The sequence below is a fragment of the Laccaria bicolor genome, genomic scaffold (genome assembly GCF_000143565.1).
Source record: "Laccaria bicolor S238N-H82 LACBIscaffold_55 genomic scaffold, whole genome shotgun sequence".
NCBI lineage: Eukaryota > Fungi > Basidiomycota > Agaricomycetes > Agaricales > Hydnangiaceae > Laccaria > Laccaria bicolor.
This window is the reverse complement of record NW_001889926.1, coordinates 1-14082: the sequence shown is the minus strand read 5'-3', so window position 1 is coordinate 14082 and position 14082 is coordinate 1. Positions and strand designations below refer to the sequence as shown.

The 14082-nt window shown below is 46.1% G+C and overlaps 4 protein-coding genes across 4 annotated transcripts; 3 read left to right on the top strand and 1 right to left on the bottom strand.

Moving 5' to 3' along the window:
• Positions 1–3618: 3618 nt before the first annotated feature.
• On the top strand, positions 3619–4134 carry LACBIDRAFT_333721 (uncharacterized protein; the record flags this gene model as incomplete). The annotated part of the gene is made up of 1 exon (XM_001888436.1): positions 3619–4134. The coding sequence occupies one exon, from the start codon at positions 3619–3621 to the stop codon at positions 4132–4134; it is 516 nt and encodes a 171-aa protein (XP_001888471.1).
• Positions 4135–4932: 798 nt separating this feature from the next.
• Positions 4933–6980, bottom strand: LACBIDRAFT_312809 (uncharacterized protein; the record flags this gene model as incomplete). The annotated part of the gene is made up of 5 exons (XM_001888384.1): positions 4933–5526; positions 5584–5748; positions 5796–5879; positions 5927–6777; positions 6827–6980. 5 exons carry the CDS (start codon positions 6978–6980, stop codon positions 4933–4935), a joined length of 1848 nt encoding a protein of 615 aa, XP_001888419.1.
• Positions 6981–8427: 1447 nt separating this feature from the next.
• LACBIDRAFT_333719 (uncharacterized protein) lies at positions 8428–9834 on the top strand (the record flags this gene model as incomplete). The annotated part of the gene is made up of 6 exons (XM_001888435.1): positions 8428–8488; positions 8544–8676; positions 8722–9048; positions 9080–9334; positions 9422–9444; positions 9680–9834. The coding sequence occupies 6 exons, from the start codon at positions 8428–8430 to the stop codon at positions 9832–9834; spliced, it is 954 nt and encodes a 317-aa protein (XP_001888470.1).
• Positions 9835–10801: 967 nt separating this feature from the next.
• LACBIDRAFT_312806 (uncharacterized protein) lies at positions 10802–11118 on the top strand (the record flags this gene model as incomplete). The annotated part of the gene is made up of 2 exons (XM_001888434.1): positions 10802–10848; positions 10911–11118. The coding sequence occupies 2 exons, from the start codon at positions 10802–10804 to the stop codon at positions 11116–11118; spliced, it is 255 nt and encodes an 84-aa protein (XP_001888469.1).
• Positions 11119–14082: the final 2964 nt, after the last annotated feature.

Sequence of the window (14082 nt, the reverse complement as noted above, 5' to 3'; positions counted from 1 at the left end):
CATCTCGGCAGATTTCGGCCAGATTTTTGTCCATATCGGGGCTAGGTTCCAATGCGTAGGGGGTCTTCAGAGTGGATTTTTGAAATTCGCGTTGCATTGGCAACATCATGACATGATAATACACTCAACAGTGAAAAATAAAAAAAATAGTCTGTAGACCCCCAAGAGATGCATGCCATTAATCGACTAGAAAAAAAATGGGAGTGATGGAAAGTTGTGGTGAGGAGAAAAGTTGTTTTTAATTTTTGACGCGCCAGCTGTAATTAAGGGATTACATAACACGTGTCCAAGACGCGTCGAGCCCGCAAGGTGTCGCGAAAAACGACGTACCCTCCATGCTAAGACGTTATTCTTCCTGAAAACACTTATTACTCACCAACATCACACTCTGAATGGCTCTAGGTCCAAAAAAGCGAAGGAGAAAGTCCAATAAACAAAGAAAGGCAATTCTTCGTGCTCAAGAAACCAGTAAAAACCAGCGTTGTGCACTGGAGTACTCGGGAACAATCAATCGCATTCCTGTCTCACCAAATGCAGGCGTTGATCTAGAGTTAATTACTTTCCGGGACAGAAAACATGACAGTGGGCGCAAAGTGGGCGGTGATAAAAACTGACAGTGTGACTCTGACTGGTCTGAATTATATCCAAAGTAACATTATTGATATTCAAGATCTCAAAGTATATTATATGGTCATTTTAACAACCATAGACCAATGCTAGAGTGAAAACGTCGCTTGGATGCCAATTAGCCACATTTTGAGTGGCTGTGCGATTAGTCATCAGCCGCAATCGCTTGCGGACAGTGCGCGTCTCCACAATCAAGTCACAAGCACCGACCACCCTGGTAATAAACGCTATGGCGGTTTGAGGTTAGAGTCCATGATCTTGTGCTACCAGCTAAATGTCTGAATGCGCGGATGGCAGTAGCGTCTTGATAACTCCATCTTCCACCATCGGTGCAGAGGACATAGCCATGCCAGCCACCAGTGAGCCACATCTCAATCTTCCTGCCCCAAAGTGAACATTGATTGCTCATCAAAATCAAATTTGCAGGTGATCTGTTTGAAGTCCCTGGGGAAGGAGAGATTGAGTGCTCACAGCAGGTTTTACCTATCTCCACTGGTCTGTGTTAACCTCAAACCTCTGTCATTTCCTGAATTCTCATTTGCCTACCACTGTTGTACCACTGCTTCTGTTCTGAATGTAGGCCTGGTGTCAGTGGGTGCTGAAATGACTGTTGCCTGTGAGGGATACCACTCAATCTGTTCACTATAATGTTGATGTTGACCTTCATCAATTCTTACAGCTGATTCCGAAAACCTTGTCACTACGCGATTTTTCGCAACACATCAGCAATATAATATATGAGTGATATATGAGCTGAGTAACCAGGGACAGTAGGCTCGTTACCAGCCGCTATTGGAGGTAAAACGGGAGAAAAGAAAAAATGTGTATAGAATTACCTCCAATAGCGGCTGGTCCAACATAACCGTGATGAAGTACATGGGGATTTTAAACCCAGCCGATACCCGTTTTGGACGTGATCGAGACGCATGATCTCGACGCGACTCGCGTTGCCTTTGTGTACCTAGCCATTTAACCCCCTTTTCGTGCACTATCACTCCCAGTTATATTCCCAATGTTCATTACACCCAGAAAGCACACCCAAACCGACGAAAACGCGACACCAACGCCCACTTTCATCAATCATTCGGGTCCCCCAACAAAGAAAACCCGCCGTGTTCTTCAGCCAATCACTCCTCAAATTCGAAACGAATCGCGCAAGCTGTGGCTGGAGAAGGACAAGGAAGTTGCGAAGGAAAAGAGTCTGCAGGAGCAGCGGGCTGCAGAGGAGAAGCAGAAGCTGGAAACCAGTCGTTTGGAGGAGATGGAAAGGGCGAGGATTGCTGCAGGGTACCGTCCCTCTTTGGATACATTTCTGAACTTTTTGGCACCAAGGATCGTCGTCTTTCCTCTCAAGTATCTCAAATGCTCATAGCACATGGAAAAGAGTTGTTAGATGCCATGCATGTCCGTCAAAAGGTTGTGGTGGAGGAATGGATGTCAGCCCATTTTCAGGACAAGCTTCGACACGAGGGATTTTTACTCGGGAGGGTTCTTCAGCCTGATAGGGGGAAGGAACTGTCTTCCATCCTCCAGGAGTTCTCGCTTGAGACACTGCTCAAGGATGCGCAAAGTGTCGCTCCCACTTTATTCAGCTTCCTCTCCATTCTGTGCAATGTTTGGGCGGTCATTGCTTAGTGCCACGAGCTGCGCATCCTTCGTGATCGAGAGCCTGCGCCGGATGTCATCCAAAATGTGGTCGGGCAAGGTTGCAGATGCGATCATCATGACAACGTGAGGGGGAAGACGTGCCCGAAGGACGCCAAGTTCAGCGTAATCAGGACGGAAGCTTCCACCCCAGAGACTAACACAGTGAGCTTCGTCGATGCAGACTGCACGAAGATGGTCCGTGAATTCAGTCTTAGATAGAACTCCTGCCCGGAATGGAGCTGAAACGACGATCTCCGGGGATACGATGACCTGACGGAAGCTCCCTGAAACGATGCTCTATTGAAATGGGTAAGGAACAGTGCTAGAGAGATTGAAGAAGGACGTGCCTCGAAGAGTCTATCCCTGCTACCTGCCTCAGCAATTGTCTCACTGCAAACTGCTGCAGTTGGGATGGTGGAGGAACGAGCCTAATTTGTTATTAGTATGATAATATAAACCTCAAAAGGAGGAGACTTACCTGGTCTATCATAAGTGCAGACAACGGTGATACAATCATATTGATGTCCTTCGGATCCATGAGCAGTGGTATACTGAACACCAGAGTCTTCCCATTGCCTGTTCCAACATCGAGGATTACGTCTTGGCCACACAAAACTGAGACAGAGGCATCTAATTGCCAGTCAAAAGGTTCCCTCCCAAGCTGTTCATTGCAATGCTGAGCAAGGAGACGACGGTCGACCTCATGTGGTTTGTACTGTCAGACTGCAACACGACGAGGTCTTGATGACCCAGTGGCCGCGGCCATGTTCTTCGATTAGCGCACAGCGGTGAAAAAACCATATTTATTGCAGGAGAAGGTGAAACTTGGTGAACGCGAATGACGACGCGCAATGACGCGCCTCGATCATACCCAAAAAGGGTATCGGCTGGGTTTGAAATTCCCATGTACTACGTTACGGTTATGTTGGACCAGTCTCCTTGGGTGCTAATTCTTTCCACATTTTCTTCTTTTCGCGTTTCTTCGTCTCTAGCACCCTAAGGAGACTGGTTTCGAGTCTACAGGGACAGGGCTAAATTGGCGATTTCGAAGATTTCAGATCAATTACTAATCTAATCAAACGTTGCGGGGAAATAGTATTTTCGACTTTTATCATAGGGGGAAATAGCTTGAAGATACAATTATGGTACCTACGGAATCCCTTCAATTTACTCTACCTCATCATGCAAAAATCCAGAGCACTGGTCATTTCTGACTTGCAATATGGTAGAAAGTGAAGCTCGTCACACATGTCACAGCTGTGACATTTCACGCCGCCGTTGGATGGATCAGATAACATTGAACATCTGCTCGTTTCCTCTCCCCTCTAGTGCCACACTTCAGCTATGGTGTTTCGGCACATTAGTCAAGATCTAAAGGAGCGCGTTCTGTGGCTCCTTGAAAATGACTTCATTCCTGACGATGTTGCAGACATATTTGGTGTTTCACGACGCAGCATCTACAGTTGGCAGGCAAATGTCGAAAATTATGGCAACGTCATCCGCCCTCGTAATCCTCTACAGGGTCGCCCACGCACGCTCAATGCTGATCAGACTCATGATCTCTTCACCTTACTGGACGACGCACCTGAAATGTATCTTGATGAGATTCAGGAATGGGTGGCCATTACCCAAGATCTGTCAATCTCGAAAACAGCACTACACGTCCTCATCCGGGATGCTGGAGTCACATATAAAGTTCTTCGTAAGGCTGCATCTGAACGTGATGAGGAGGCTCGGGAGAGGTTTCGTGATTTTGCGAGGAATCATCTTGTTGCTTCAATGATTATTACAGTTGATGAATCCAGCAAAGATGATCGGACCATTTTTTGTAGACGTGGGCGGGCTCCTAGTGGGCATTGAGCAGAAATCGATGCAGATTTTGTTCGTGGAGAAAGATACAGTATCCTGGCTGCGATGGCGGTGGAAGGATTTGTTGGAACGAGGGTTGTTGCAGGCTCCGTCGATTCAGATGAGTTCTTTGATTTTATTGTTGAGGATATTGTTTGTATCTCTTTCACACTGATCTATTGGTTATCCACTCACAGTTTTTTTTGTTATAGCTCCCACAAATGAACCCATACCCACAGGATCATAGTGTTCTGATCCTTGATAATTGTGCAATTCACAAAAGTGCATTGCTGCGAGAAATGGTTGAAGCAAAAAGTAAGCTCCATTGCTGCTTGACAGAACTCATAATTTATTGCCTGTAGACTGTCGCTTGATTTTCCTGCCTGCTTATTCACCCGATATGAACCCCATTGAGGAGAGCTTCAGTTCAAGTACACTTTTTCTCCCTCTTCCAGACCTGCCATTGCTGATTATCATTCACAGTCAAAGCTTGGATTCGTCGGCACTGGCGCCGGATGATGAATAGTGAGCACCCAGAGCTTGACTTGCTGGAGGCTTGTGGTCATGTAACTGCCGAGATGGCAAGAGGATGGTTTGCACACTCTGGCTATGTATAACTCGCAATCCATCCAGACATCATACAGCGAAAGAGAATTTATTAAAATAGAAAGAATGTTCCACTAATTATATGGCTGTCACTCTATCTACGAATATAACACACAGAGGGGAATAAGCAAGTTATGGGAGGGAGGAGCCATTTACGTGAGGTGAAAAGTCGAAAAGCGGATGGGAAAAGGGAGGAAACAAAACCTAGTTACCATCGAGCAAGAACTTCTTATACTTACTATATGCTTTGATAATGCGATTGACTGCGAGTGGGGGGATAGAAGCATGCTCCCACTGGGAATCCTTCAAAGCTGAGAGATCGTCACCAATCTCAAAGCCCATCTCAGTTAGCGAGTCACGGATGGACGCTGGAAAATTATACTTCATGCAAAATTCCTCGACTGAGCCCCCAGGTATGGGAGGAGAGGATCTCCCATCACCAGATTGGTGTCGAGAACCATGTGGTGGTGAGGAGTTTCCATGTCGGTGACGAGAGGGAGAGGGCAATGAGTGGGGAGGTCCATGACCAAAGTATGGTGGATAACCAGGAGGATAGCCATAGTGTGGAGCTGGAGGTGGCATCGGGAAAGGGTAAGGATAGGGCATTGGAGGTTGAGTGTATGGATATGGGAACATGTGGGGATGAGGAGCAGAAGGAGTGATAGAGGAGTGAGAATCAGGTGGAGATATGGGAGTAGATGGGCCTGCTACTGGGGTCTTCGGAACCTTCATGCCTTTCTTTGCTTTGAAGTGATTTGAGGCTAGAGGGGGACACATGAGTGAAGCGTCCCCTTTCCGCTACATGAATATGAGTCAATAAACATGTGTTTAATTAAGTAATCATTGACGACGCACAATGTGAGCAGCCCACGCAACCTTGGTTATCCGCGTAAGCTCAAAATGGCAATCCGTTGGGCGGTGGTGGAAGCACTCGACATCGGGGTGGACAACACAAGTACCAGCTGGGTACTTCGCTTCGATTTGCTGAACCAAGTCATCTACCTGGTCATCGAATCGAGGCTGGCACAGTTAATGAAAATGTCAGCTTCAAAATAAACTTAACTTACTTTTTTTCGAGGAAGACCATCGTCGACATCAGACAGGCTATCCTCCTCAACAGCAGCAGTCCCCGAGTTGGAGGAATTCCAGGGCTGTTGCAGGATCAGATTGTGCAAAGCGTTGAACATGGGCAACTCACCTTGGTCCGATCAACTGGTTTCTTAACAGGTTCATCCATACGAACAATAATGTAACTACCTGAGACATTCTTCGGAGGAGCCTTGAGCTGCTTTATCATTGAAACATAGGCTAATCGGGAACGCAGAGGCAAGAACATAGAGTTGGCTGGCTTAACCCAGCGCCACTCCATGCTGTCAACAAAAAGGAAAGTCGGGTCCGTCTCGAGAACATCAGCAATAACCTCCAAAAAAGACTCCCACTCCATACCAACATCAGCCAGCCCAGGGCCGAGACCATGGGGGTCCACCCTGGCAGCAGGCTTCTTAGTGCGACCAGTGCCGGCAGCCTTTCGAGTTGGTTTGACAGGCCAAACCATGATCTCGTACTCGGCAGGCAGGGTTTCAGTGGTGTTGTCCTCGACTGGTGCAAGAGGTTGAGAAGGAAGAGGTGTGCGAGGTGTTGATGTTCGCGTTGTTGGGGTAATGACACACGGCGCTGTTGTTCGAGTCCGCTTTGGTTGAGGTATTGGCGTGGGGGGACCAATCGGGGTTGTTGGGATGGGTATACGTTCCCGAGAGGGAATGATGGGTATCTGAGAGGTGACAGTGTGTCCGTGTGAACGAACGATGGGCGTGTCAAAAGGATTGGGCGCTTCACGCAAAGGAATGATGGGCGTGCTGGAGCGGATGATGGGAGTGGAGGACCGAGGGGGAATAACGGGTATATGGGAAGGGACAGTGTGTGTGTGTGAAGGAATGATGGGCATTTCGAAAGTAGAGCGCACTTCGCGCAAAGGAATGACAGGTGTTGAGGGACGAGAAAGACTGGAATAGGGAGTGTGGGGTGTGTGAACTGGTGCGATTGGGTGGCCTGGAAGTCTTTTAGCGCTATAACGGCTGGAGAGAAGAAAGCGACGCACCAAAAATTTGAACTTCCATCTCACTTACAGACGGTGAAGGAGGCTCCACAATCTCCACCTCGTCACCTTGAGTTGGTGGAAAATAGAAAGGTGGTGGCGGCGATGCACGGCTATATGCAGGAGGAGGAGTCCCGGGAGGAACACGAGGAAACATACGAGAAATACGGTCGAGTCAGAAAGGGGGAGGATAACGCATATGGAGTACTCGATGCAAATAAATGCGGAAGTACTCACAGATTGGGAAGAACCCTGGCGTGGACCTGATTACTCAGCTAATATATCACTCATATATTATATTGCTGATGTGTTGCGAAAAATTGCGTAGTGACAAGGTTTTCGGACTTTCTAAATATACTGAAATCATGTTATTTGGTTTTGTTTTCATGAGAAAAATATAAAAAACAAAAAAAAACGCGACACTTTTGAAAGTCCTTTACCTCATATCTCCACAACGGGAGCACTTCAGAATATAATTCAAACAGATTCGGGAAGCTACAGTGTAGGGCTACAACTTTCGTTTTTTGACCATTTTTGGTAATTGGTCATGTGACCATCATCCCAACATCCCATTACATGGACCCTGATAGGTAAAATCATTCTCCTCTTGGTTTTCTTTGCTTTTTGGTAAAACCAGGTGATATTTCCCTGTTGGGATGGACCCTGAAGGCAGTGCCTGATGTTCTGTACACCATTTATATATATTTTCAATTTTTCCGCCATTTTCTGGCTATTTTTGGATATATTACCATATTTGGAACTGGACCCTGGACCCTGACAACATTACCCAATATGATCATCAACAATGAGCACCATCCCCCATTTTTTTCTGATTTTTTGGATATTTTCTGGCTATTTTCAGCTGTATTACCATATTTGGAAATGCGCCCTGGACCCTGAAAACCACTCCCAATGTCGTCACCAACAGTGAGCAACACCCCAAGCTCACTAATGAAATTGCCAATGATATTGCCCAAGTAACTAATGAAAATCGCAATGATGTTACCCAAGTAGCTAATGAAATTTCCAAATGATATTGCCCAAGTAACTAATGAAAATCGCAATGATGTCGCCCAAGTAGCTAATGAAATTTCCAATGATATTGCCCAAGTAACTAATGAAAATCGCAATGATGTCGCCCAAGTAGCTAATGAAATTTCCAATGATATTGCCCAAGTAACTAATGATATTGCCCAAGTAACTAATGATATTGCCAATGATATTGCCCAAGTAACTAATGAAAATCGCAATGATGTCGCCCAAGTAGCTAATGAAATTTCCAATGATACTGGCCAGATAAGTAATGAAAATCGCAATGATATGCCTTTGTAAAGATATGAAATTGGTAATAAGGCCTTGCCTCCATTTAATGAAAAAAGCGCAGGCTTTATGATAATGAAAAGACATGGTAACAGGAATGATTCCCTATCATAAAGAGTGTGGATGGATACACAGGGAGCCATAGGCAGTTACCTTGTTTTTATGATAAAAGTGCTGCCCACCAGTCGGCCGTTAAAGAACAGAAGCGGCAAGTTCAAATATTCAACGAGTTTACGGACTCTCTCCGTGAGGGTGGGAGGGTCAATATTGAGCAGTGGACGGCGATGGTTCTTGATTGGGAGGAAGATCCGAGCAAGCCGAACCCTTACGTTTCGCTCATCACTCGTAAGTTTTCATATCTGATACAGTCATATAAATATATTTACGTGCCCTGCTCTAGATGCATCCCAAAATGACATCAAGAATCAGCTTTTGGAAGAGGAGAAGAAAGAGCTTGCGGCCGGTGTCCCACACGTCCATTCAACTGGACCAACCGCATTCATCTCAATGGGTTTGTTGATTGAGGAAAATCAGTGAGGCCGTTCTCAGTCACACGTTAAAACCATTTTGTCATTCAGACGGCGCATCGCATGGGATGCGAGGGGACCCGAGGCACTGATGGTACATCGAGACAATGAACTACAACAACGGCGGCTGGTGCTGATGCATCAGCTAAAACAGTTCCATAACTTGCAAGATGTTTACACCCCTGCAGCCGCCGTCATGCTTGCTCAAGCAGAGGAAGCTCAGCAGCACCTTCCTGCACCAGCAGCTGTGGCTTCCCTCTGCCCTTCTGGTCAATCATCGCATTCACAACTGCCGGGCAGGTTTGGTCAACATCGAAACAAGGCTACGGCAAGCACAATGCCTGGATGCACTAGAGAAGATTCGGACTCTTCAACGAGGTCAGCTGTCGTTCATTGGCTTTCGCAACAGAAACATTCGAGGTCAAAACCCAAATACGCGAGCCACAGACACGATTAGCCATATTGAGGACAAGTGCAAGGCACTCGCTGTCAAATACCATGCGACACGTCAGGCACTGCTTGAGCTGATCGGTCCAGGCGATTGGGAAAGGGAGTTGAAGGAGCTGAATGATGGAGACCTAACGACACCTGACGGCACTGAAATTAGCATAGAGATTCCGAACGATGAGATTGGACCAGATGGCTGCCTTTTGTCGAAAAAACGGTGAGTTGCCCTTGAAAGGGGACTCAGGGAGGGTGGGCGCATGGTTTCATGGATCTGGAGAGTAAAAGGGCATGGAGAAGATGACAGTTTGAACGATGGTTTGAATGAGGGTACGTCTTTTTTGGTTGAGTACATCATGGCGCTAAGTTTCCTCAGCTCTACGTGTCGAGTGGGCCAAGGCATGAGCAAGGAGCTTACGGTGGTCGGAGGAGGTGATGCTATTGAAAGAAGAGATGAGGAGGGTTCGGAGAACTCTTGAGTGGAAGGCATCGTGGTGGGACGACCGTCAAGAAGGATGGTCAGGTCTAGATGCAGCAGCATGCGAAGGGGTGAAGGCGTATGCAGTGCGACAGGCTGGTATCCAGCGTGATATTCACGCGCGATTCACTCACCTCTGGGACCAGCCTCTGGTACCCTTTACGCGTGATGAGGACAGTGGTGAGGGAAGCGCGACGGTCCTCGATCCGGCCGTCGAGGCATTCTTCGAGGACGATGATTAGATTATCATGTAGCTGACACTGTCCTTCGATTTGTTTGTATAAAAACATTACACATGAGTCAAGGTAACATGTATTCTACTTTTCCTGCTCTTATATGGGAAGGGTGGATTGCCCTGGGTGATGGGTAGCCACTTCAACCATTGTTTACATTTGTGTACTGAAGGCATCATTCAAATCTGCACAGGAAAGTTATGTTGTCTTACTCACCAGGACAGTGCGAAAGTCCAAAGTTTTAGTACAGGAAGGAAAGGGAATGAATTGAGCTTGCCATCTATACCATTTTGAGGAGAGCCTGGCAGACACGGAGGTGGCCGCATGGTATCAAATTCACCCTACATCAATGTTTACTATTGTGTACCAAAGGCGTCAAAAGGCCAACGTCATCCAAAACAGGTTTGTCGAATCCAGCTATCATGGTTGCAATCGACGGAGGGAAACTATTCGGAAGCGTCAGAACATTATTAAAGATATATTTGGTGAATTTTCCGAGGTTCTTTCTAGAAAAAACAAAGCTGTAGAGCAGAAATATCACCTCAGATTTAAAACTGTGCATTGTTGACATATATTTAGACATAAAGAAGCAAGATCTATTATACAACGAAATATATATATCTACTGCAAAAACCCATGCAGACGTGTCCGCAAAGGACAGTGGTGCACTCACTCCCAACCCCACTGTTGACAAATTAATCTGAACCTAATGGGTCCCCCAACTGAGCGAATACTCTCCAAACTATCTACCCTCTCGGACGAAGCGAGCTGAAACTTCTGAACCCACCACCCATTCACGTCTTCTTGGAATTATCCTGCTGGGCTCTGGGCGGACACTCCTTCTTCCCCCTCCTCACACACCACATCCTCACTATCCACATGGACCTCACGTTGGCAGACAAGCTCGTCCTGCAGGGTATGCTAAACCTCAGACCTAGCAAGACAGAATTCTTCATCGTGGAGAAGTTCCCCAGGAATGCAGCTAAAAGCCAGGAAGAATCAAGGCGCGCGGAAGTGGTTCATGTATGTTCTTTCTCTTAGAGTATATTCTCGTCATGAACTTACTCCCACTATGAAGTTAAAAGAAGCCGATCCTCCATAGGATCTGAAGAGGTAGTTTTCTCCCATGCGCGAGGGTTCGAGCCCTTCCTCGTTTCGGGTATCTCCTCAGCCTTGGTCGGGCCAACGTTCGGTGGTATCCCGCTCACACACCGTGGTGTAGCCAGGAGCGTGATTGTGTGGGGAGGGGTGGGAGCAGGATACAGATGCCGGAGTATACGTTGGCTATTTTGATGGGTGCTGCAAGGTTGCAGGGGGGTTGTTGATGCACTTATGGGTGTTTCTTCGTTGACTGAGCCCACTCCTGCTTCTACGTCCAGGACATCCACACCTTCCACGTGTACTTTACACTCCCCCACACACTCCGGTTGGAGTCTACCTCAAATAGAATCAAATGTATATTTTTTGGATCATCAAGCTGGAGTCCAGATGGAGTCTGCGAGGTCTTTACCCTCCCCCACGTAATCCATATGGACTCCAGTGGACTCCAGTGGACTCCAGTGGATTCCAGTGGCCCTCTTACCAGGCCAGATTGGCTGGCAGAATGCCCAGTCCACTGGAGTCCAGTCCAGTCCAGTCCAGTCCAGTCCACTGGACTGCCAGCCACTTTCCTGAGTCCAGTCCCAGTCCAGTGGACTATGAGTCCAGTCAGAGTCCAGTGGAGTCCAGTGGAGTCCAGTCATTCCAGTATATTATTATTATTATATATGAATATAACTAAAAAAGCGAAAATGCACAATACAATAGACAAACTATACCTACAATTTTATTAATCAATGAATGGAAATATTATAATTTACATATAGTGTGGGTCAGTGATAGCTGCAATAAGGATTCATGATTTTGTTCAGTCTGCGGGGTGAGGTCACGTGACTTACTTGAGGGTGTGCCATATCGTCACGTCGCCTGTTTGTGGGATGGTCACACTGCCGTGACCATCCCTTTCCCTTCCCACAGGGGAGAACCAGCTATTTGGCCAATGGGCACATGAGTAAGCAAATGTTGATTGGAGGCATTAATGCTCTCCCATATTCTTCCCATATGCCTACCATGCACATTTGAAATTTAATTCAAGTAAGCTCCAAAATGCAAATATCATGGAATTCCTAGCCACAGAAAAAATATGCCCATTAAAATGGGCTATCATATGTGGCTGATTTGTTTATTTAATATGTGACCACAATGTGCCCAATAGGCGGATTCTGGTCACATGCTTGATGTATCACCATGCTAAAGTAAATATGCACACACAAATGCAATTAACATGGGACTGCTGAGCACATGTATATGACATATCAAATGAAATGCATCCAATGTAATCAGGGGGCAAATTGAAAAGCCACAGAAAAAATGTACCCATCATGCAGGCAAGATGTGGTTGTCATGCACATACTGGAGAAATTTATCATCAGAGCAACATTGAAGTAATGGTAATACTCTGATTACATATAAAATATTCTTCAAATTTGCCCCAGTGGCACATGAAAGAGATATTTTGGTCACATTTAAGATGTAATGCTTCCATTTCCTTCAAAATGAATACAGTATTTTCTGGGCAGTACCATTTATAATAAGCCTGGTGTAGCCATGTGAAAGTATAGTGAATGATAATTTAAGAAAATATACTTGGCATTTACCCAGGAAACACATTGAGAAAGAAAAAATTATTATTACATGGGGGTAAATTTTGAATTTCTCAAAAAAAGAATGCAGCTGTTGGCTTGGATATTATAGTAAAATTTGGTACCTCTAGTAAAAGTTAGAGAAAGGGGTGGCAGGGTCAACAAGGTATCAATAGACCAGCTTCATTAACTGTCAGTGTCCAAGTGTGGATAATTATTGATAATGGAAAGTGTTAGTGATAACTATTGCATAGTAAGCTATGTATAACATAGTTATCAATGCTAACTAGATAATAGTAAGCTATGGATAATTATTAAGAATGCTAATTTAAGTATGACATCATTATCAACGCTAACTATGATAATAATTGTTGTTATCAATGCTAACTATGGTACCCTAACGACATACACCTATTTAACGACACCTATACTGACATCTATCCTGATCCTCGACGACGAGATGGAGGACTTTTCTAGATCCTCGGTAAGAGTCTCGTCAATGCGTGTAGAGGGTAATTCAAGGGTAATTGCTAGCCTCATGAGGGATAATAAAGAGCAACCTTATAGTTTACCTGACGACTTAGAAGTTAGAGGGCAACCCGTAATAAGTACAGGGAAATGCTTGTCTCAAGATTGTCGTTCCCCATGGTGTCATCGGTCGTTGAGGCGACGCAAGATGTTGATCATGAAGGCATCACATATCGTCCACAGACTGGGGAAACACGCGCAGTTTACGAAATTATTCTTTCCTCTGTGCGTACTGCGCTCGGAGTGCTGCTGATTCCGTGCTCGACACACTCAAAACCGAGGGGACGAAGAATTTTGACAAAAAGAAGGATATTGAGTCATTCCACAAGATCTAACACGAGGTCTTGTCCAGGCTTTGTCATTTGCTAACCACTGACAATTGACTGGTGACTGCTAACCAGGTGGACATCCAGCTCTTGACCACGGCCGGCGATGGAACGGCGGAAGGCGCATTGTGATACGGAGGGACGAGTGAGTTGGGGTAGGGCTTCGAAAATTCGATGATTTACATCGTTTTCGTTGCTTCGCACCAATTAGGCGTGCTGGACCAGGTGCGCCCCAACTCTCCAGAGTTCTCCCAGCGGCGTCAGAGACCTCAGCATCCAACTCCGCGCTCCTCCCTTTGCCTTTATCGCAATGGGAACCCATCAAAAGTAATTGGCAGGCCATCGTTTGTTATCCCCCACTCTCCCCCCTGTACACTCTCTTTGCTGACATGCACCATGTAGGTCAAATCGGTACACAGCCAATTGCCCGACCTTCCTTGTAGCACCACGACTCGACACATGCAGCATGATGTCCCGAAGACGCTGCTGAAAGAGTCCATCTCTCAGCACCCGGTCTCTCGTTTTCATTCACTTTATCAAAAAATTGACGACCGCAATGTTCTTAAGGGACAAGCCCATCAAGAAGACAGTTACCTACTTCATCAAACCTGGTGACTTCGTCATAATGTAAAGGACAGTAATCCGCGAGACTGCCTCCCCGATTTGGTCATCCCGTTGAGCGCTGCAGAAGGAGTTCACGATGGGTGCCAACGAACCACTTG